General features: G+C 46.6%; 1 protein-coding gene across 1 annotated transcript in view; it reads left to right on the forward strand.

The window, feature by feature from the left end:
• The first annotated feature begins 3,135 nt into the window (after positions 1 to 3,135).
• LOC107113915 (lysine-specific demethylase 4B-like) overlaps positions 3,136 to 20,566 on the forward strand; it is a 162,896-nt gene continuing 145,465 nt past the window's right edge. Inside the window, exons 1-4 of the mRNA XM_015415317.1 lie at positions 3,136 to 3,298; positions 11,176 to 11,351; positions 12,290 to 12,404; positions 13,557 to 13,750. Coding sequence (XP_015270803.1) covers positions 3,158 to 3,298; positions 11,176 to 11,351; positions 12,290 to 12,404; positions 13,557 to 13,750 — 626 coding nt within the window. The 5' untranslated portion in view covers positions 3,136 to 3,157. The remainder of the gene's footprint in view (positions 3,299 to 11,175; positions 11,352 to 12,289; positions 12,405 to 13,556; positions 13,751 to 20,566) is intronic.

Below are 20,566 nucleotides of genomic sequence, written 5' to 3' on the forward strand. Positions count from 1 at the left end.
GGTGGAGGGGGGGTGGAGGAGACGGGGGGAACCAGTAGGATGGGGGGGAGCTTACCTGCTCCTGCTGCTTCCTCCTCTGCCTGCTCAGTGTGGAGCTCCCTCCCCCCCGCGCGAGTATCGCGTGTCCCGCCTCGTGTGTGTGTGTATAAAAACTATGATTATTATTCAAAATCCAACATTTTAATAGAGTGCAATAATTCTATATTTCACTGGAATATGAGGCAACTTGTTAGCATGTATAGATGTATACTTTAAAAATGAAAACCATTTTTCCAAGTAATTATTACTTTTTAACAAGGACTGTGCTACTAACAATTGAGTGGCTATTTTGTCAGCCACCATCACTTCCCACACTTTAGAAAACCAATTATTCAATGTCGGAATTCCATCTTGGTTCCATCTTTTTTTTTGCTGCTGAAAGGAGCAAAGAAAGCATTTCAACTGTTTGTTTTGTAAATTTTAAATCTGGCCAGTGATTAAGAAGAAGAGATTCCGGAGTATTTGGAATAACATAACCGGTGATTTTACTAATTTCTTATATAATAAGCGTCCAGTAACTAAAAATTCTTGGACAATTCCACCAACAATGCAAAACATTTCTGGGAAGGGACCAATTTGATTACCTCCCAGGTAGACCTATTGAGGGAAGTGCCCTGAAATTGAGTGGAAATTTTTTGGAGCCCAATCTTAATTTTACTGCAAGCACTAGTACAAATCTCAGGGGAGCCCAAAGTAGGAAAACAGATACATACCTAAATATGGGGGTTCCCTGTATGCGCTGGTATTAGTGGAGATGCCAGGCAGTGAATGTGGGACCTTCTGCATGCCAAGTGGTTGCTCCACCACTGAACCACAACTTTGTGTCACACATATTTAGAACACACAAGGAGATTTTAGTGATGGGAACTCCATGGGAAGGCCACTTTGTGCAGTGCAGAGGCACAAACAGCTGAGGGTGCAAACACTTACAATGTATGTCTAACACTGGTTGTCTCAGGACCCTTCTCTGCACAAGAAATTCCAGTGAGAACTTCCAGCCCTCCAACAGGGGAGGAAAGGCCAGAGGCAGGCAGCGGGGTGGTGGTGGTGGTCCCTGATCTAAGCCAGTGTTCAGCCTCTGCCCTAGTCTGTTTACTTGCGGTTTAATAGATAGGGATTGATTCCCACCCCATGCTCATTATCACCCTCAGCTAGCTTCAGCAATCAGCTCATCCAGGCTGCACCCCCCCAACAGTGCTGCATCATTGGGGGGGGGGCAGATTGAGTGCAGAGATGGCTGGGGTGAATGCGGGTGGGTAATAAGCCCCCTGAGTGCAGTGGGGAGATGGTTCATGGACTGACCAAAAAGCTGTGTGTGTGTATGATATTAGTATGAACAGCCTATCCCAAGTAACTGTAGTTGATGGGACAAGATCTTGGCTTTACTTGGGCTTCTTTTCTGGGCTTCCCTGTTGGGTGGATTATGCCTGTGCCTTCTCACTATGCTATGTCTATCTCTTCTGTCCTCCTTGCCCTGATATATATGGCTTGTATTGGTGGTGGGGCGACAGACTCCTAATACCCTACATAAAGTCTTGTTCCTATGTGTCTTGTTGGGTGTGTGGTTATAGGACTACTTGCAGGTGTTATGTGAGTTGCTGATTTTAGTTTGGCCTCTTCTGTTTTGCTTCTACTCTCCTTGTTGCTGGCCAAAATATGAACTTTGCCTCCTTGCTTGCATTCCCTATAGTGGGATCTGAACCCATGGCTCCTGGTTGGCAAGTGTGTATTAAACCCAGTGAACTTCTGGAGGGTTGCCAGGAATGCCTTATGTTAATGTGCGTTAACTTGTTGCTGCCTCAGTGTCTGCATTATTTGTGAATTTATTTATTTATTGAATTTATACCTCACCCTGAAAAAATGGGCAGCTCACAACATAAAATCAACAAGAATAAAAGCAATAAAGCAATAAATAGCAATAGCAGATCAAATCAGACCCATGTCTTATGAAATAATTACCCTAAGAAACTCCAGTGTCCGGGTAACATCCAGAACAATAGAACACTGGGAAAAGGTCATAAACCGCGCTGTGGACAAGACAGGACCATATATAATCCATGACTTCTTAGCACTTGCCTAGCAGAAGGTTGATGCTCTCAATCCAGCCATCGCCCTCAGTGACCCAAACCTTTGTGTGGCAGAAGTCTTGGGTTGTCTTATTTCCTCTGCTGAGTGAGCTGCTGAAGTGTGTGAATGCTGTGTGGGGATGGCTATGCTTCCTTCCCAGTGTACGGGCCTGGCAGTAGGGAACTTGGTTGAAGGAGGAAGCTCAGTCCCACATCTGCAGAGGTCCCTGGAGTAGACTCATAGTGCTCCTCCTGGGGTGGGGGTTGTGTTCCATCCTTCGGTTTGTTCTGCATACAGGTCAGCAGCAGCTCATCCGGAGTGGGGGAGTGGTTCCATCGGTGTGAGCTGTTTAATTTTCTCCCTCTCCCCAAATACTAGAGTGTATCCAATGAAACTGATGGGCGGTAGGTTGAGGATGGACAAAAAGAAATACTACTTTACACAGAGAGTGATTAAAATGTGGAATTCGCTGTCAGGGGATAAGTCTGTCAGTGGCTACTAGCCATGATGGCTGAGGGAAACCTCCACATTCAGAGGTACTAATCCTCTGAATCTCAGAGCTAGGAGGCAACATCAGGGGACAGCTTTGGCCTCTATGCCCTGTTCTTGGTCATCCAGAGAAACTGGTTGGCCCCTGTGTGAGACAGGATGCTGGACTAGATGGACTATAGGTCTAATCCAGCAGGGCTCTTCTGATGTTCCTAATTGTCTCCATCTGCCTATCAGGAGGGTGGTAGAGAGAGACCGTTTAGTGCTTGGTGGCTTCGAGACGTTGGTATGACTTCTGGTGCAACTGCTGTGTGTTCTGCCTCTTGTGGAGGGATTGTTTGCCTTCATGCAGTTACTTTCTGTGGAGCAAGCACAGAGTAGCAGTGAGAACACCATGGCTGTGATGTGTTGCCGCCATGGTCTTATTGCTTGAGTTTGTTTTTAAGTTGTGTTTTGAAGAGGAAAATGAATTACCAGAAATATGTGCTGTCTTCCTCAGATTTTTAACCCCACTCCCTTTTGTTGTTTTTCACAGCGTGGATCCTAAAAACCCATCGGCAGGATGGGGTCTGAAAACCCGAGCCCACAGAACCCCAGCTGCAAAATCATGACTTTTCATCCGACATTGGAGGAGTTCCAGGACTTCGGAAAGTATATTGCTTATATCGAATCCCAGGGTGCTCACAGGGCAGGACTCGCGAAGGTGAGTTTTTACTGGCTGGTCTAGGGCACGGTCCTGGGTAATCAGAGCTGGGGCTGCAGACTGGCGTCAGTTGAATCATTTGGGGCCAGTTCTGATGTAGGGCTGAGAGTCAAGGCTGCATGCTGAGCGTGGAATCGGCAGTCAGTTATCAGTTCCCACTCTCAGCTGTGGCACTCAGGCCCTCCATGATCCTGCAACAATATTATTCCCATTCATCAAAACGGACACCAGGTTCATCAGAGTGGATGAAGCAAATGTTGCATTGTTAATTAGCAATTTAATCTGTGGCTTGCTTTGTGGCTTCTGGCAGCTTTTGAAAATAGATCTTTTTCTTCTTGGTAGTTAGCACATACAAGAGTCCTCATAGTTAGAGAGTGCACGTTTCGGTTTTCTCATGCTAGCCTCTTCAAATACTCTGGACTCAGGGTTTGGCAAAGCTAGTCGAGGCTTTATTACCATTATTATTATTTTATACCAGAAGCAAAATCTTTTCAGAGTTCTCAGAACAGTCTGATTCCTTCTGGGTGGCCATTGATATGAGACAGGCCGTGCCAGTCCAAGCAGGTACCACTTTGCTCGGCGCAACATTCATAATTTGGTCAGGTACAAAACTGGGTGTCTGCACTGTCAATTGAGTGTATTTTGAAAAAATTCAGTGTAAGCCAAAGTGTGCTAATATTGCTCAGTGCAACTTCCTAGGCTCCTTTGTCCTCCAGTGGAAGGGTCCCTGTCCCCACTCTCAGTCAGCAGTTTACGTATTTTATGTAGGATGCTAACAAAGGGGCTTTAAGGACCCCTCTTCCCTTTTCAGACATTGGCCAGATGATGAGTTCCGGAGAACTCAAAAGCTTTCGGATTGTATTGTGTTATTTCGGTTGGCCTTCAAAGGTATTATATGGCAGGGGGACTTTGCTGTGAACCTGTATAGCCAACTGCTTTCCCCCAGCAGTAGGTAAAACTGTAATGCCTGCTTAAAGGATCTTAGGCAGTATTGTTTAGCGGATTTACTCAGATTTGAAATGTGTGGGGTGTTGGGAAGCTGTGCGAGGAGCTGAGCTACAGTGCCTGCTTGATTGTTGTCTTAATAGCGTCATAGGAGGGATATGACTCAGCTGAAGCTAAGTGGACCTGGTCAATATGTGGAGATCATGGGAATCTCTCCTGTATGCCATTTGGAGTTCTGTGGTGGAAGAACTGTAACAAATGTAATGGTGGAGCAGTTGCCATGGCCAGGTTGTTTGTTTGATCTCTACTTTGTTCCTGGAAGTGTAGCCGTGAGACAGCTATTTTCCTCTTGGCTTCTTATGAGCACACAAGGCAATTGGAGTACATTAATCAGAAAGGACAAACCCCCCCACAAACCCCCCCCCCCCCCACACACACTGTATCTTACTAATTCACAGAAAGTTATTGGTTATTTGCCACAACCTGACACAGGGATGTGACATTTAGCTGAACAAAACAGGGCACAGCACAACTCCAGCAAGGGGTGGAAGTCAAGTCATTAAGCCATGAGAGACGAGGTCCTTATTAAAGCAGGTCAATTACTGCTTTCATTACAGTTGCACAGGGGAGTTTTGTATTGATGAAAGCTTTCCAGGCTGCATTTCCTTGTCCAGTCAAGTGTGCTAATGAATTTCACTGTGTCCGATTCCTCAGAGGTAGATTATTCTAACAAGATGTCAGCCAGTTCCAATTTGTCGATTACTATAAAGCCTCTTCTCTTTCCCCTTGGCTCCATATTCTCTCTCTTTTCTCCCCCCCCCTTTCAATTCTTATGCCTTAGCCACTCTTAGGGCAGAAGAGAAAGCCACTTTGAACCTGTAGAACGCTTTTGATGTGGGGAGTTAAATGTAGTTTAGGTCAGCCTTGCGAGTAGCATAAAGGATGTAGCTGCCCCCCACGATGAATCCAAACTTTCTTCTCCTTTGCCAGCTGGGCCAGAGCTGGAGTCTGAAGAGGCAACACTCGGGGGGGGGGGGGCACAGGGGGGGGAGAAAAAAAAGGGGGGGGGGGTAGGAAAGGGCCACGCCCGGGGGGGGGGGGGGTCACTGGGTGGAGAAAAGACAAGGGTGGCAGTGAAGAGGTTGGTGTCAAGGGCTCAGTGCAGTCCATCTCTCGCAGCAGGTAGAGAACAGTGAGACACTGCAGGGGGCTGGGCAAGAGGTTGGGTTACTGAAGCAGCAGCACCAAGACAGACCCCCCCCCCCGCACAAACACGTCTCTTTTGGTGGTTTTTCCATGGCACGCTGAACAGCCCTCAGCTACTCTTCGCCTTCCCCCCTTCTTTCAGCTACTACCTTGAAGTTACTAGTCATCTGATGGCTTTTTTCTCCTCATTACTGTCACAAAGGAGGGGGAGATGAGAACGTGAGAAGCTGGTGCGGAGGAAGGACAGAGAAGAATGGAAAGGACAGGAGCTGCCATTAGGGAGGTTACTGACACCAAAATTTCCAGGGAGCTGGTGCTGTGTGTCCTTTAAATAACCTCCAAGTTTCAAGTCAGTTTCAATTTGGGGATATATATATAAGACTAAGGTATCCAGTTCTAGGGGCCCCTGAACAAAGTGCTGCAGCCATCCTCCATTGCATCCTATGGAGGGAACACCCCTGAAAAAGATACAAAATTGAGAATCCCTCCCCATTGTTAAGCCCAACCAATGTAAAACCTGACAGTCTGAATTTATGTAAAATGCAAGAATCTTAATTTTAAACTGGGAATCCAGAGAAAACTGCAAACATCAACACTAATCAACTCCAGCAAAGAAGGAACTTTTAAAAAATGACAGAATCTTATCAGTCAAATAACGAATATATACACTGCAAAACCCTTTTTTGTAAACTACCATCCTATAAAGTGCATTGTGTGCCATTATAATATCCTAAAACAGGTATATATATTCATTACATACAGTAAACAATGATAATCAGTTCATAGCTCCTGCCAACCTAGCAGTTCGAAAGCAAGAAATTGCAAGTAGATAAATAGGTACCACTTTGGTGGGAAGGTAACAGCGTTCCGTGCGCCTTGGTGTTTAGTCATGCCGGCCACATGACCACGGAAACGTCTTCGGACAGCGCTGGCTCTTCGCCTTTGAAATGGAGATGAGCACCGCAACCCTAGAGTCGGATTCAACTGGCTTTCAAGCAAGGGAACCTTTACCTTTACCTTTTAAGAGTCAGTCCAGCATCGTTTTGAGGACTTAAAATTCTTTGTGATCTACAAATATGAGAACCAAAGCCTCAACCGACAAGATATTAAGAAGATTCTTCTCTGTAAAGAAAACATCTGGATTCACAAGCTCCATACATTGACCCCAGAGGGAATGAACCAAACAATGGACCTCTCATGCCACCTGTGAACTGGATTACCACCTTACTTGGACTTAAAAAAAGGGGGAGAATATCCCCTTTAAACATCAAAGTAAAGTTTAGACTGTTATTTAACTGAAATGCATTATGAAGTGGAATGTGGATTTTTCACTACTGTCACTTTAATTAGAGAATACACATATGAACTGTTAACAGGTGCTGTAAGATTTAATGACCAGAGAGCAAGGTCAGTACTAGGCAGCCTTAAGAAAGACAGGAACGCTCCGTCTATGAACTTCAGCTGCTTAATGTGGTAAGAAAACGTTGTGAAGCCAAGGGATCGCTGTCCCCCCGCGGCAGCGATCCTGCGACGACGCATGGATCCCCTGCTGCGGTTTGGCAGCCCTAATTCTAGAAACTCCCGTTGGAGGTTGACTTTAAAAAATAATGTAAATTGACTGGTAGTTATTATACTGAATGAACTAATTATCATTGTTTATTGCATGTAATGAATATATATACCTGTTTTAGGATATTATAATAGCACACAATGCACTTTTTAAGATGGTAGTTAAGAAGAAGAAGAAGAAGAAGAAGAAGAAGAGATTGGATTTATACCCCGCCCTTCACTTGGAGTCTCAGAGCGGCTTACAAACTCCTTTCCCTTCCCCTCCCCACAACAGACACCCTGTGAGGTGGGTGGGGCTGAGAGAACTCTGACACAAACTGCTCTTTTTCAAGGACAGCTGTGCCAGAGCTTGTGACTGACCCAAGGTCACATCAGCAGGTGCATCAGATTAAATTGCTAATTAACAATGCAAGATTATACAAAGCCTTGGGAGACAGAAACATGGGGTGGGGGCGGGGGACAGTCCTGGGAGCCTGCAGATGCTGGCTCCTGATATTCCCAGTTAATCCTGATTTGTGTGTGTATGTATGTGCATGCTAGGAAGTCATAATTGACTTCTGGCGACCCCCTAGTGGGGCTTGGATGTTCAGTTTGCTATTGCCTGCCTTTGGGTCCCGGCCCTGGTATTCCTTGGAGGTCTGCCATCCAAGTACTTGCCAGGGCTTGGCTTCCAAGATCTGACAAGATTGGGCTTCCTTGGGCTACCCAGATCAGGGCATTAATCCTGAAGATTTCTGGGAATTTTTCGGGACCCATTTTTTTGTATCCCCCAAAATCCTGGATATATTTAGGAAACACAAGTATATCAGGAAAACACCAAAAAGGTATTTTTCAGATATATATTCGGCTTGATTATATCCAGGTGCGCATCCCTACTTCTGAGTCTCCTTTAACTTCAGACTAAGAGCGATGTAGTGTCCTGGAAGGATAGGGCTTCCTTGTGTGAATTGGTATTGAGGTAGTCCTAGTAGAACTGTTCAGCAGTTGCATGTCTGGGTAAACTCACCCAAGTACCTGTCATGGAGCGTAGCAGGTCACATTTCAGGAATCATCATATATCTAATAGCCAAGTATGGCTTCCTGCACAGATCAAAAAATCTGGAGGCAGCAGGGGAGAGGGGGAGATATGGCTAAGATGCACATTGCTGGAAACTCGCGATTTGTAGAAAAATCACCAATGTTGCAGAAGAGCAAATGGCATTTGAGCGGTGTCACCCAGAAAATGTGACAGCAGTAGGTGCCTCAAGCAAGGCGTGAGGGGAGGCGACAGCTGGCTGCTGCTTGGCCTGCCCCATGACTCCACCCCTCGTTTGACTTGCTCGGCAGGATCAGAAAGGTGAATGGGTGAAAGGAAGGGAAGACTAGGTGACCAGGGGAAAGGGAGGAAGGGAAGAAGGGAAGAAATCAAGAAGTAGGCAGGAAGTGTGGGTGGAGGGAGGAGAGACTAGGCAAGCCAGCAGGCAGCTAGATGGGCAGTGGAGGGAGGGGCAGGGTGTGTGCGTGCAAGGAAGCAGGGGAGAGCAGGAGGGGAGATGTGGATGGAAACAAAGATCAGCGTAGCAGGTGGAGTAAAGGAAGATTGGGGAGGGTCAGAAAGAGAGCGGGGTGCGGGGGGAGGAAACACAGTGCTGGTGGGATGGGTATCTTTGTAGTTTCCTCCGCTTAATATAGAAGTTCTCTGTAAGGCTGTTTCTGAATGGAGCCATTGTGTTCTTTTGCTTTCCTTGTCTTAATTCTGTTTCTTAGTTTTAGGCTTATTAACAAGCTCCTCGGTTAAGTAAACCTGTGCGTATCAATCTGGGGGATTCTAACTATCCATATCTCAGCCTTCCCCACACACAACTTACTCCCTTCCTCCTTTTAGCCAAGTTGTTGAAAGAGTGCATATTGATGCCTTACAGAAGTGGGTGGCTGGCACCTGGAACTGGGCGGGGTTTCATTTGTACCCCCCAGATAGTTCTCTCAACTGAGGCATCTGCCATTTCCCTTGATAGACAAGAATGCTATTGTGTTTCAGCCTTGTCTGTTTTTGGTATGTATAGATGAGTGGATGAATTTAGTGCTAGCAGCAGCGTTGGACTGTTGCATTAATTTTTCACACAAATAAAGTGATGCACAAAATCGTACAAAAAAAGACTGTTACCATATATGGAACAAGAAATGGCAGGTGTTCAAGCTGGATTCAGAAAAGGAAGATTTCTTCCAACCAAATTTATGTTGGTTACTGGAGCATACGAGAGAATTTCAGAAGAAAATCACCTTATATTTCATAATTACAGCAAAGCTTTTAACTGTGGGTCATAAAAAGCTATGGTTGGCTTTGAAGGGAATGGGTGTGCCACAACATTTTGTAGTTTTGATGCACAACCTGTACTTTGGACAAGAAGCCACTGTTAGTACTGGAGAAACAGAATGGTTTCCAATTGGCAAAGGTGTCAGAGAAGAATGCATTTTATCTCCGTTTCTTCAAACTGTATGCAGAACATATAATAAAGAAAGCTGGATTAGATTTAGATGAAGGTGGAGTGAATATTGGTGGAAGGAACGTTAACAATTTGAGATACACAGATGACACCGCATTATTAGCAGAAAACAGTGAAGACTCGAAACAACTACTGATGATGGTTGAAGCAGAAAGTGCTAAAGCAGGATTACAGCTGAAGATCAAGAAGACAAAAGTAATAAATACTAGCGAATTATACAGCTTTTAGGCTGATGATGAAGAAGTTGAAATTGTTCAAGATTTTCTGTTCCTTTACCATCATCAACCAAAAGGGAGACTGCGCCCAAGAAATCAGAAGGAGATTGCAACTGGGAAGGGCAGCCATGAAGGAGCTAGAAAATATCCTTTAGAGTAAGGATGTGTTGCTGGCGACCAAGATCAAGTTGATTCATGCCATACTATTCTCCATTGTTGTGTATGAGTGTGAAAGTTGGACAGTGAAGAAAGCTGACAGGAAGAGAGTGGATTCATTTGAAATGTGGTGTTGGAAGAGAGTTTTACGGATACTGTGGACAGCCAACAAGACAAGTGGGTTCTAGACCAAATCAAGTCTGAACTCTCCCTAGAAGCTAAAGTGACTAAACTGAGGCTATCGTACTTTGGTCACGTCGTGAGAAGACAAGAGAATCACTGGAAAAGACAATACGGCTAGGACGAGTTGAAGGCAACAGGAAAAGAGGAAGACCCAACATGAGATGGGTTGATTCCATCAAGGAAGCCACAGTCCTCAGTTTGCAAGACCTGAGAATGGCTGTTACCAATTGGACATTTTGGAGGACATTAATTCAAAGGGTTGCTGTTAATTCATCGGGTTGCTGTAATTCGGAAGCAGCCTGATGGCACTCAACACATACACACAGAAAGCAGTGTTGGGATATCTAGGTACCCATCGAATCCAGTCTATTAAGCTGCTCTGAGGTGTTGCGGTAAGAATTCTCCAAAAGACCTGGGGATGTCACGGTACCTTTGTTGACTTGGACAGCAAACCATTTAGCACTGCATACATCACTGGTAAAACCTCAAATTGGATCAGGAAAGTATAGAGAATGTTCTTATAATATAAATAGCTCTTTAGAAGCCTCCTTGAAACATTCTTTGTTAATCTGTTCTCGGGCTGCGCTGCCAATTGTCCTCCATCAGAGAAAGCCGAGTATGGTTCAGTTTGCTCGAATGCATCCACTAACACTCTATCTTGTGATAGCAGAGACTGTCCAAGGCTCTTGAAAATGCCTGAAATATACATTAAACATCCTCGGTAGCATTTGGTTTCCTGCATATTTTCTTTGCCTTTATATCCTGTGCATTGTTCGATAAAGCTGAAGGTGCATGCAGTCAGTCCCGCGGAGAAGCAATCTCCAGCTTTAAGGGAGCGAATGCACTTCTTTGCAGCACGGCCGGCTTGTTCTTAGCGAGGGCTTCTCTTGAAACTCTTCACATTTGAATGGAATTGAATTCACAATAGAAGCAGTTTTTGTAACGCCGCTGTGGTGGAGGTGTTGGGGCCTGCTCTGAATTTCACCAGTGATAACTCTGGTGGTTATTTCCAGAATGAGCTGATTGTTGGGGGCAGGGAAGGGTTTGAAGAACAAAATTTAGTGGGCACCTTACTTATGAGGTCTTAACTTGTGATTTCCCCTCTCCTTTGCCACTGTAGGTGATTCCGCCCAAGGAGTGGAAGCCACGCAGGACCTATGATGACATTGACAACATGGTCATCCCTGCTCCCATCCAGCAGGTGGTGACAGGGCAGTCCGGCCTCTTCACTCAATATAATATTCAGAAGAAACCCATGCTGGTTGGAGACTATCGGCGCTTGGCCAACAGTGAGAAGTATGTACCAGTTTGATCATGCTTTAATAGGGCGTGATTTAACTGTAATAGAATAACTTTCTTCTTTGTCATCAGTAACTCCACACACCCACGCAAACTGGCCGACTGGACATGTTTGGATGCATGCATTGTATTTCCTCCTGCTTTTTTTATGGCAGCCGCAGACTGGAAAGACATGAAAGCTACATCTGCTTCTCTCTCCTCTCTCCCCCCCCCCCCAGCATGCAAGGATCCTTTCCTTAGTTGGCCGTGTGTCAACCTGGGTGATTTCAGATTCAGGTGCATGGGCATTACAGGAGGGGAAGGTCTCTGCCGCCTGTTGCTGTGGGCAACAGAACGCTTGGCCACGCGGAGGTGAGGGCAGGAGGGGAGAAATTATATGTAGATAGTTCTTTTGTATGGGAGGTAATGTAAAGCATGTGTCTAGGTCCATGTGGGTCATGATTAAGAAATGTGAGTGTGTGCTGCTGCCTATGCCAGTGTGGTATAGAGGGCTGGACTAGGCCCTGGGTTAAAATCAATGCCAGAAGCTCACTGCGTGACCATGGGCCCCTCACTCTCCCCCAGCCTAACCTACCTGACAGGGTTTTTGTAAAGATAACATGGACAGGAGACCTGTGTATGCTGCCCTGAGCTTCTTGGAGGATGTACGGGATACAAATTTAATAGGTAGATATGTATACATGGATGTCACAAGACTGTCCCCATATGGTTAGCAGTGACGTTTAGGAATGCTGGGACTGCTGAACTAAGTTCTATTATTTTATCCTGCAATCCTTCCAGGAACCTGTACATTCCCTCCCCTCTCTTCATTTTAGCTTCCTGACTGCACTGTCAGGTAGACTAGGCCAAGAAAAGGTGGCTCTTGGGTCTCTGAACATGCCTGTGTTGGGCAGGTTTTGCAGCTTTTCTCACCTATATGCCATTTTCCTTACCAGGTACTGTACACCCCGGCATCAAGATTTTGATGACCTGGAACGCAAATACTGGAAGAATCTGACTTTTGTGTCCCCTATTTATGGAGCTGATATTAGCGGTTCTCTCTATGATTCGGTAAGTAACAATGGCTGACTTCTAGAAAATAACTTGTATCATATTTGTGCTATATGCTGAAGCTAGTTTGAAATGTGATTTTAACTGGAAGAGCCTCTCCTAGAATCAGAGCCCCTGGCCTTTTTTAGCCTGTGGGCGCCTTTGGAATTCTGGACGGAGGTAGTGGGCACAACCACAAAATGGCTGCTGCGGGAGTTGTCAGCCCCAAAATGTCAGGGAGTGAGGTGGATGTGCATATGTCCAATAGGAGTCCTTTAGCATTCCGGGCAGAAGCTCTGTTGAACGGAATGCCTTTTAAAATTTACGTACTGTTTAAAAATACTTTCTTGCATATACACAATAATTGTAGATACTGAGCTTGCCGAGAAATCCTCATCTGGCAGTATCTGTCTTCATCTTACAGGCATCTGACACTCTTAGGCAAAAGGAAAAAACGCTTCTCTTGGCTTCTTCTCTGCTCTAGATGAGCCCTTCTCTCATGTGAGCCTAGACTTTTCAAGCCTGCACTGTTCATCGTGACTATGACAGTCAGGGCTGACGGGCTGGCGAGAGCTCATTCCACACACTGAATGAAATTTTGTTGTCTTAAAGGTGCCATTGGACTCAAACTTCGTTGTGATGTGGAAAGTGAGAGATTTTGGATGGGGTTTTGATAAGAACAAAAATGATAGTTGAAAATTTGTCCGAATTCAATGTGTAGGGATGTTGTTATCAGCTTCCCACCTGCATTATAAAATGTGTTCAAATTGGAAAACTGATGACTTCAGCGGAAGTTCCAGTTGGGCGCATTAAGCATTTTAGCCATGCTGACCTATTGTATTTTGTCAGAAGGAAGTCCCACTGTGTTTTTAGAATATCATTCTGCTATTTGCACAGGTAAAATACTTCATGTAAAACTGCTGTCAGCATTATACCACAAACGTCAAATTTAAAAAGCTCCACCGGTCCCCACCCGCTTTCTAAGAACACTTTGTGAGCACGCATAGGCATCATATTAGGGAACCCTGTTGTGACTGAATGAAACTACCGTGTATGTTTCGTGTAGGCTGGATCCCTGGCCTCATAGAGAGAAGGTACTTATGGCCTCTTTTTCTGTGGCAAAATAATGGCTTCTTTTGCCCTGGTGTTAAGTGAATGCTTCGTGTCATGCAGGATGTGGAGCAGTGGAATATTGGAAATCTGAACACCCTTCTAGACATGGTGGAACATCAGTGTGGCATTATCATTGAAGGAGTGAACACCCCCTACCTTTATTTCGGGATGTGGAAGACCACCTTTGCATGGCATACAGAGGACATGGATCTCTACAGCATCAATTACCTGCATTTTGGGGAGCCCAAATCTTGGTGAGTGCTTAGCGCTGGGAAGGGCCACAAAGCAGGCTCGTCCGAAGCAGGGTCGTTCACAGTGTCTCAGCCTGACTTCTTTTCACCCACCTTGCGCCACCCAGTTCTGGACGTGTTGTACACTTTGGGCCAAGGAAACTCAGACTTTGAGTCACTAAAATGTAAGTTGAACCAAAAGCTAAGGCAGGCTCAGAAAGAGACCTGGTGAACTAGAATCATGCAGTTCAATGAAAATGAAAGAAAATATGTTGGTAAATTTCGCCGCCGGCCCCCGTTCAACAGCCAGCCTGAATTCCTTTGCGCATCCAAATGTGAGCATGTGTCAGCAGTCCCCCGGGGCCTTCTTTGGTACCTGAAAAACCCACATCCTGTGGCAACATGTTATACAGTTCACACACACACACACACACACACACCCCACATAAAAAAGCATCTGGAAAACAGGTGCATTACTGAAAAGTGCCTACAGGGAAATGGCTGTGGATGGAGTAATACACTGTGCTTTGGGATGCTTTCCTGGTCTAAAGAATATGCTTAAGGCCCCGGTCACACGGACTGGATAACGCGGGGGGGGAGGCGTGGCTAATTGCTCCGGTGCAATTAGAGCCGTCAGAACGTGATCCGATGCGTCGGCGGCAAACCACGGGTCCTGTCCTCCCCACCTGCGCATTAACGAGGGGCCGGCGCGATCACACCGCAGGAGTCCGGAGGCAGCCCGTGGCAAACTGTTTGCCACTACATACGAGGTACTGTTTTTTTATTGTGCTTTTTTGGCGGTATGCCATGGGTTGGCCACGGGTGCGCTCCACTTGCCAGATGTTGCGGTGTGATCGTGTCCCGATAATCTGCCCACCACCTGTGGCTCTCCTGCGGCAAATTCGCTGTGTGACCGGGACCTAAGTTAGCTTTTGCTTGACTTCCTTTACACTGCCCCCATAAACTGCCTGCACCCTTCTGTCCCTGTAGGGGGTTAGGCAGATTCATGGAGGATAGGTCTATCAATGGCTACTAGCCCAGAGCTAGGAAGCAACATCAGGGGAAGGCCTCAGCCTCTCTTCCCTGTTGCTGGCCATCCAGAGGAACTGGTTGGCCCCTGTTTGAGACAGGATGCCGGACTAGAGGGACCACTGGTCTGATCCAGCAGGGCTTTTCTGATGTTTATACAAAGGTCTTGGCCTCTCTGCCCTGTTGCTGGCCCTCCAGAGGAACTGGTTGGTCACTGTGTGAGACTGGATGCTGGACTAGGTGGGCCACTGGTCTGATCCAGCAGTGCTGATGTTTATACAAAGGTCTTGGCCTCTCTTCCCTGTTGTTGGCTGTCTAGAGGGACTGTTTGGCCACTGTATGAGACCAGATGCTGGACTAGATGAACCACTGGTCTGATCCAGCAGGGCTCTTCTGATGTTCTTATGTCTGACACCAGTTTGCTTATAGCATTTTCTGTAACAAAAATGCAATCATGGCATAGATGTCCTGAGCTTTCCTACAGGATACTTGAATGCATTCTAGTTTTTAGTGGTGTCCCCCCCCCCTTCTGTATTTCACTTAACTTTCCCCTCTCATGGTTTGGGCTGCTTCTCTTTAGAGGCAGGCCTTTAAGTGACAGCTTCAGCTAGTGGGGGGAGGGGGTTTGGAACCAGTGGCCAAGGTTGGAATTTGGGTAATCTCCCTGCAAATATTGCAAGTGGAAAGGCAAAAGGCTGCATCTCACCTAAGTTGTTGCTGCACGGTGAACAAAATAACTGGAGCAAATGTAAAAATATGTAGTCTCGTATGGGAGGTGTGTTGCCAAAAGCTTCTTTGGTGAATGGAGGTGTAGGGGGACATCCATTCTGCCTCCCCTCTTCTACCCAAGAAACTGGTGCTGTTTTTGGCAAGCACAGCTTGCAGTTGCTCAGTGGTTTGCAAGATGGGAGGGTGACTTTGCCACACCCATTCCCAGCACATCATGAGTCTTGTGAGAGGGCCCAAGTGTGCTCCAGAGTGAAGAAACAGGCAGCCCTTCCTTGTCAAAGAAGATGTTGCTTCTTATGTGGCTTAGTTGGGAAGGGATCTTGTTATTGGTAAGTAGTGGTGTGTGCCTGCCTCCAGTTACAGATCTGGGAAAGGACCCAGCAAGGGACAATCCTGCCTTTGTGCTTGGAGGCATTCTCTGCTGTGCTTTAGTGCTTAGTAGCTTCACATCCCCCTAAGCGAGTGCTCTCCTTGGGATCTTGGTGTGCTTTATAAATACTGACATTTGAATGCAGATGAAAGTTTAACTGTCACACTGGAACGGTTGTCTGCCAGGGCACAGTGACATGAGTTCTCCATTTCTCAGCAGTGTGGAATAAGTTATAGGGCTGTTTTGCAATGCGGAAATGAGAAACGAGGAGGTCCCCATGAGTCCAGCCACGGTCATGATGTCGTTTCTGCCCCTTAGCCTCAGGATCTTTTGTTCTTAGCCACAAAGGTCTCTTCCAGGGACATTTTTTTATTTCCGAGGCATACCAATCTGTGTTAAAGATAATTTACCTCTCCACCTGACATCTTCGTTAAAGGATTTACCAACAATTCATTGTACACTCTCTGTCTCTTAGACTCAAAAAGCCATACAGTATATATACTCAAAAGCAAGATGTGTTTTCCCCCCCACAGATGCATGATAAAAGGAGGGGGTGGTCTTAGTTTTATAGAAGTTACAGTTGAATAATGATTATTTAGCGCGTATAACATTTTAAAGGTGGTTGTCGTACATTCAGGGTCATCTTCCTTTTAAGTAAATAACAGTAGTTGCTTTAAAATTCTTCATTGCTTCCTGGCCTCCACTAGGTGGTGCCCATGTCACAGTTAGATATTCTCCCTCCCCCCCCCTTCCTTTGGATCAACATTGTATTTCAACCTGTTTGTTTTAGCATGCAATTGGAGCTAGTGAGAGTGCTTTGAATCTGGTGATGCCCTTTTTTAAGGAGTAAGTGGATTTGAAAACAGGTGTTCAATGGAGAAAGAGTTAGGCGTTTCCCCTCCATTTCGTTTTCCTTTTTGTTACTTGCAAAGTTTTACAAAGAGAGAAGCTGGGAGTGATCTGTTCTGTTCAGGGGTCATTTCGTAGAAAAAGAGCTAGGGGAACTCATTAGCATAACTCATTAGCATATGCCACACCCCCTGACATCAGGGGCCCAGCGGTGGACCTGCAAGGCCAGCGGGAGTGCGAGGAAGCCCTGCCAAGGCCCTCCCTGGCCCCAGGCAGGCAGGGGTGGGGAGAGGCAGGGAGGAAGCAACTTACCCTCCCTCTTCTCCTGCCTCCTCCTGGCTGAATGACGTCCGGAAGCGGGGCGGCCGGAAGCAGGGGGCGGGGCTTCGTCATGTGCCCCGCCCCCCTGCACCTCACCCGGGGGAACTGTGTTCCCCCGCGTTCCCCCCCGAAATGACCTCTGGTTCTGTTTCCAGTAAAGTTAGATGAGTATCTATGGAATTAGTACTTGCTTCTCACATACATTTCTCCAAAGTTCAGTACTGGAAATTGTGTTCAGTGCGCACACTGTGTATACTTAAAAGGGTGTGTCATTCCTTTCCCATATTCCTCACTGTGTACTCCTTTTTATTCCAACAGATGTCCCCCTCTCCAGCAGTTTTTAAACAGTTAATGGCATTTCCCCTCCTCAGTCCTCTTCTCCATTAATACCCAGAAGGCTGGGAACAAGCAAAAAGGAGATATGTTGGCAGCTCTTTTTATAATCCATCAAAAATACAAAGTCTCTCTGTGTTGCTGGCGATTCCACTGGCAAGATTGCCTAATCCCCTGAGTTGATGGACCACATCTTTGTTGTGAAGCAGAACTCTGCCAAGGACACACTGAAGCTTAAAAGGCTTCAGCTTTAGGTGGTTTGGTTTAGTCCTGTTCAATTTCCTACCTCACTCCACAGTCCTAAGAACCGTAATTTTGTAAAGAATGCTCAAATTTCTTTGAGAACTCCTTCTTTTGGAGCTGTAGCATGAGAACACAAGACTTGCTTTGCTGTATCGGTCCAAAGTCCACCGAGGTCAGCATTCTGATGGCTATGAGCAAGGTGCTTCCAGGGAAGCCCATGAGCCTAAGCCGGGTACGAAAGCGGTGCATGGTTCCCATATTTTTTTCTTTATTTATGTCCTGCCTTTCACCCCAATGGGGACCCAAAGCGGCTTACATCATTCTCATCTCCTCCATTTTATCCTCACAACAACCCTGTGAGGTAGGTTAGGCTTGAGAGTGCATGGCTGTCCCAAGGTCACCCAGTCAGCTTCCACGGCACAAGTGGGGATTCGAACCTGTATCTCCGAGAGCCTAGTCCAACATTTTAACCACTACACCACGCTGGCTCTCCATTTGTCATTCAGAGGTAGACTGCCTCTGTGCATGGAGGTTTTGTTTGGCTGTGCTGGCTGGTAGCTGCAGTTAGTCATTTCCTCGGTAGGAAAAGCCCCAGAGGCCACTATGGTCCAGTATTCTGTTTCCAGCAGTGGCCAGCCAGGTGTTTCTGGAATCCCCCAAGCAGGGCATGACAGCAATGGCATGAAACGAGCTTTGAATCTGTGCTCTTGGCCTGTGGCTGGGGATGGTGTCCTGCCTTGGCTTGCTGTGCCTCCTGGCTCCTTGCACTTCGCTTCGGACTGTCTCCGTCAGACTCCTTTCTCCTCTAACATTCTGTAAATGGGCTCTTTGCCTTCTTCGGCACTGTTGCTCTTGTGAAAGTTCACCCATTATTTATGATCTGTGCAATAAATTGTTCTGTTGGGTAGAATATATTCTTTGGAAGGGTAGGATTAATTGCGTCTGCTTGGAACTGCCAGGTGAAAGCAGAGCGGGAGCCCGCTCGTAAATGCAATGTTAATACTTGGCTGGCTTCAGCACGACTTAGTCCAGCTTTAAAGGGATGTCTGAGAATACCCTCTGAGCGCGCACACTTTTGATAAGAGAAGACTAATCCTGCTTCCTGATGGGGGCTCTGTAATCAGTAGACCACTCTAGCAGATGTTGCTTTTGTATTAAGGCCAGAAGCAGTTGAGCGTTCTGGGCACAGATTTATTAACGGAGATTAGTTGAAACCTCTTCTGGCCAATGCAGGAGGACTTGGGATTTCTGACTCGAAACTGGCCTCCTGAGATTGATTTTTCTTTTTTGCTCTAAAGCGGCTCCATGCACGCTTCCCCGGGTAAGTGTGGGCAGCAGGCAGCAACGTCTTTGCCAAGGACAGCCAGATCTTCCTGCAAAGATGTTGCAGCGTTGATCTGCATTCATTAATGAGATTCCTGTAAGCTGACCCCACTCACTGATGAGACCAGTGGGGCTTGATGATAAAGGAGACTTAGCAGGCACAAGGAATGCAATTTAAGTGAAGAGAGGAGGGAATGATTGTCCACAGTGGATCCAGTTGCTTAGTTTCAGTAGGGTTTTGAAAAGATAAAGCAAAGACAAGAGGGTTCCTGCCCACGCAGACTAAAGCTGTAGTTCTGAAGCTGATAGGAACCCACATCTGTGTTACTGAGTGAAAGTGCCAGGAAGTAGCAACTTGCACGTGTGAATAGCCCGCTGCAGGTCCTGCACTGCAGACACAATTGTCTCATCAGCTGAAGCTTGGCGCTTTTGAGTGGATTAAGTTTACTTTGTCTGCTGCTCTGTATCAATGACCCAGCTGTTGAGAAATTGTGACTCCAGTTTCAGAATACCTCCTCTTTTATTGTTTATGAAAGCAGCCCGAATATGTCAGAGTAGACTGAACAAGTCCCCGTCTGCAGGCCAGCAATCTAAAAAAACCGGCAGCTTGAATCTGCATTTGCTGTTAAGAATGTCTGAAACGTGCCACTGGTGAATGGCGCTCACGTGATATGGAAAGCCGAACAGTGTATCTTCAGATTATGATGCTGACTTGATTTACGGATGTGGGAAGTTAAAATACTAACTTTAGGGCTGGTGAGTGGAAACAGCCCTCGCTTTCTCTTTCTTTGCATCTGTCTGTCATCCTAACATGCAAGCCTCCCTTTCTTGCCAAGCAGCCCGTCTGCGTCCCTGCAGCCACTACGCATGACTTGAAAGGAGAAACCTCGGTCAGCCTTGCAGGATGCAGCCAGGGCCCAATGTTGGTTCTGGTGCTTCCAGCCAGGTGCTTCTGTACAGGAGCAGCACAGGCTTTTGCAGGCAGTGGGATGGAGTTGCTGCGGTCCTTAAGCATGCTGGCTTGGATCTCGTGGGGCCGTTTTCTTGATGCAGCAACAGCAGCTTGGTTGACAAGAATGGCCTTTTTCCAGAAATGGGGACAGTGACCCTTGTTTGTTCTTTCCTCTTTTCCTGTCAACTTCCAGCTTACCCTCTGCTGTGTTCCTTCAGGTCCCCTGATAGGAAGCAGCAGGATTTCAGGGAACATAGGGGGTGGGGGGGTGGGCGTCTGCACCGAGAGGAAGGAGGTGGGGAAGTTGCTTTCCTCTTGCTACTTCGGATCTGAGCCTCTGTCTCTTTCTCTGGTGGTGGTGGAACGTGTCATCAAATCACAGCTGACTTACAGCAACCCTGTAGGGTTTTCAAGGAAGAGATGAATAGAAGTACCTCTAGACTACCTTGGTGGTTTTCCTTCCGAGTCCTAAGCAGGGCCAACCCCGCTTAGCTTCTGGGATCTGAGAAGATTGGGCTAGCCCGGGCCATCCAGGTCAGGGCGTCTCCTTCTCCAGGTAGGGGAGGATTAGGAATTCTCTGATCCGCAGCCTGCCCTGCTCCCAACAAAAGCAGTGAAGTCTTAAGCTCTGGCGTCACAGGCTTCAGTGGTTTCGGTCTCTGTGCTGGGGCTTGCTCCCCCCTGCCACGCG

The sequence above is a fragment of the Gekko japonicus genome, unplaced genomic scaffold (genome assembly GCF_001447785.1).
Source record: "Gekko japonicus isolate JY-2015 unplaced genomic scaffold, Gekko_japonicus_V1.1 scaffold578, whole genome shotgun sequence".
Taxonomy (NCBI): domain Eukaryota; kingdom Metazoa; phylum Chordata; class Lepidosauria; order Squamata; family Gekkonidae; genus Gekko; species Gekko japonicus.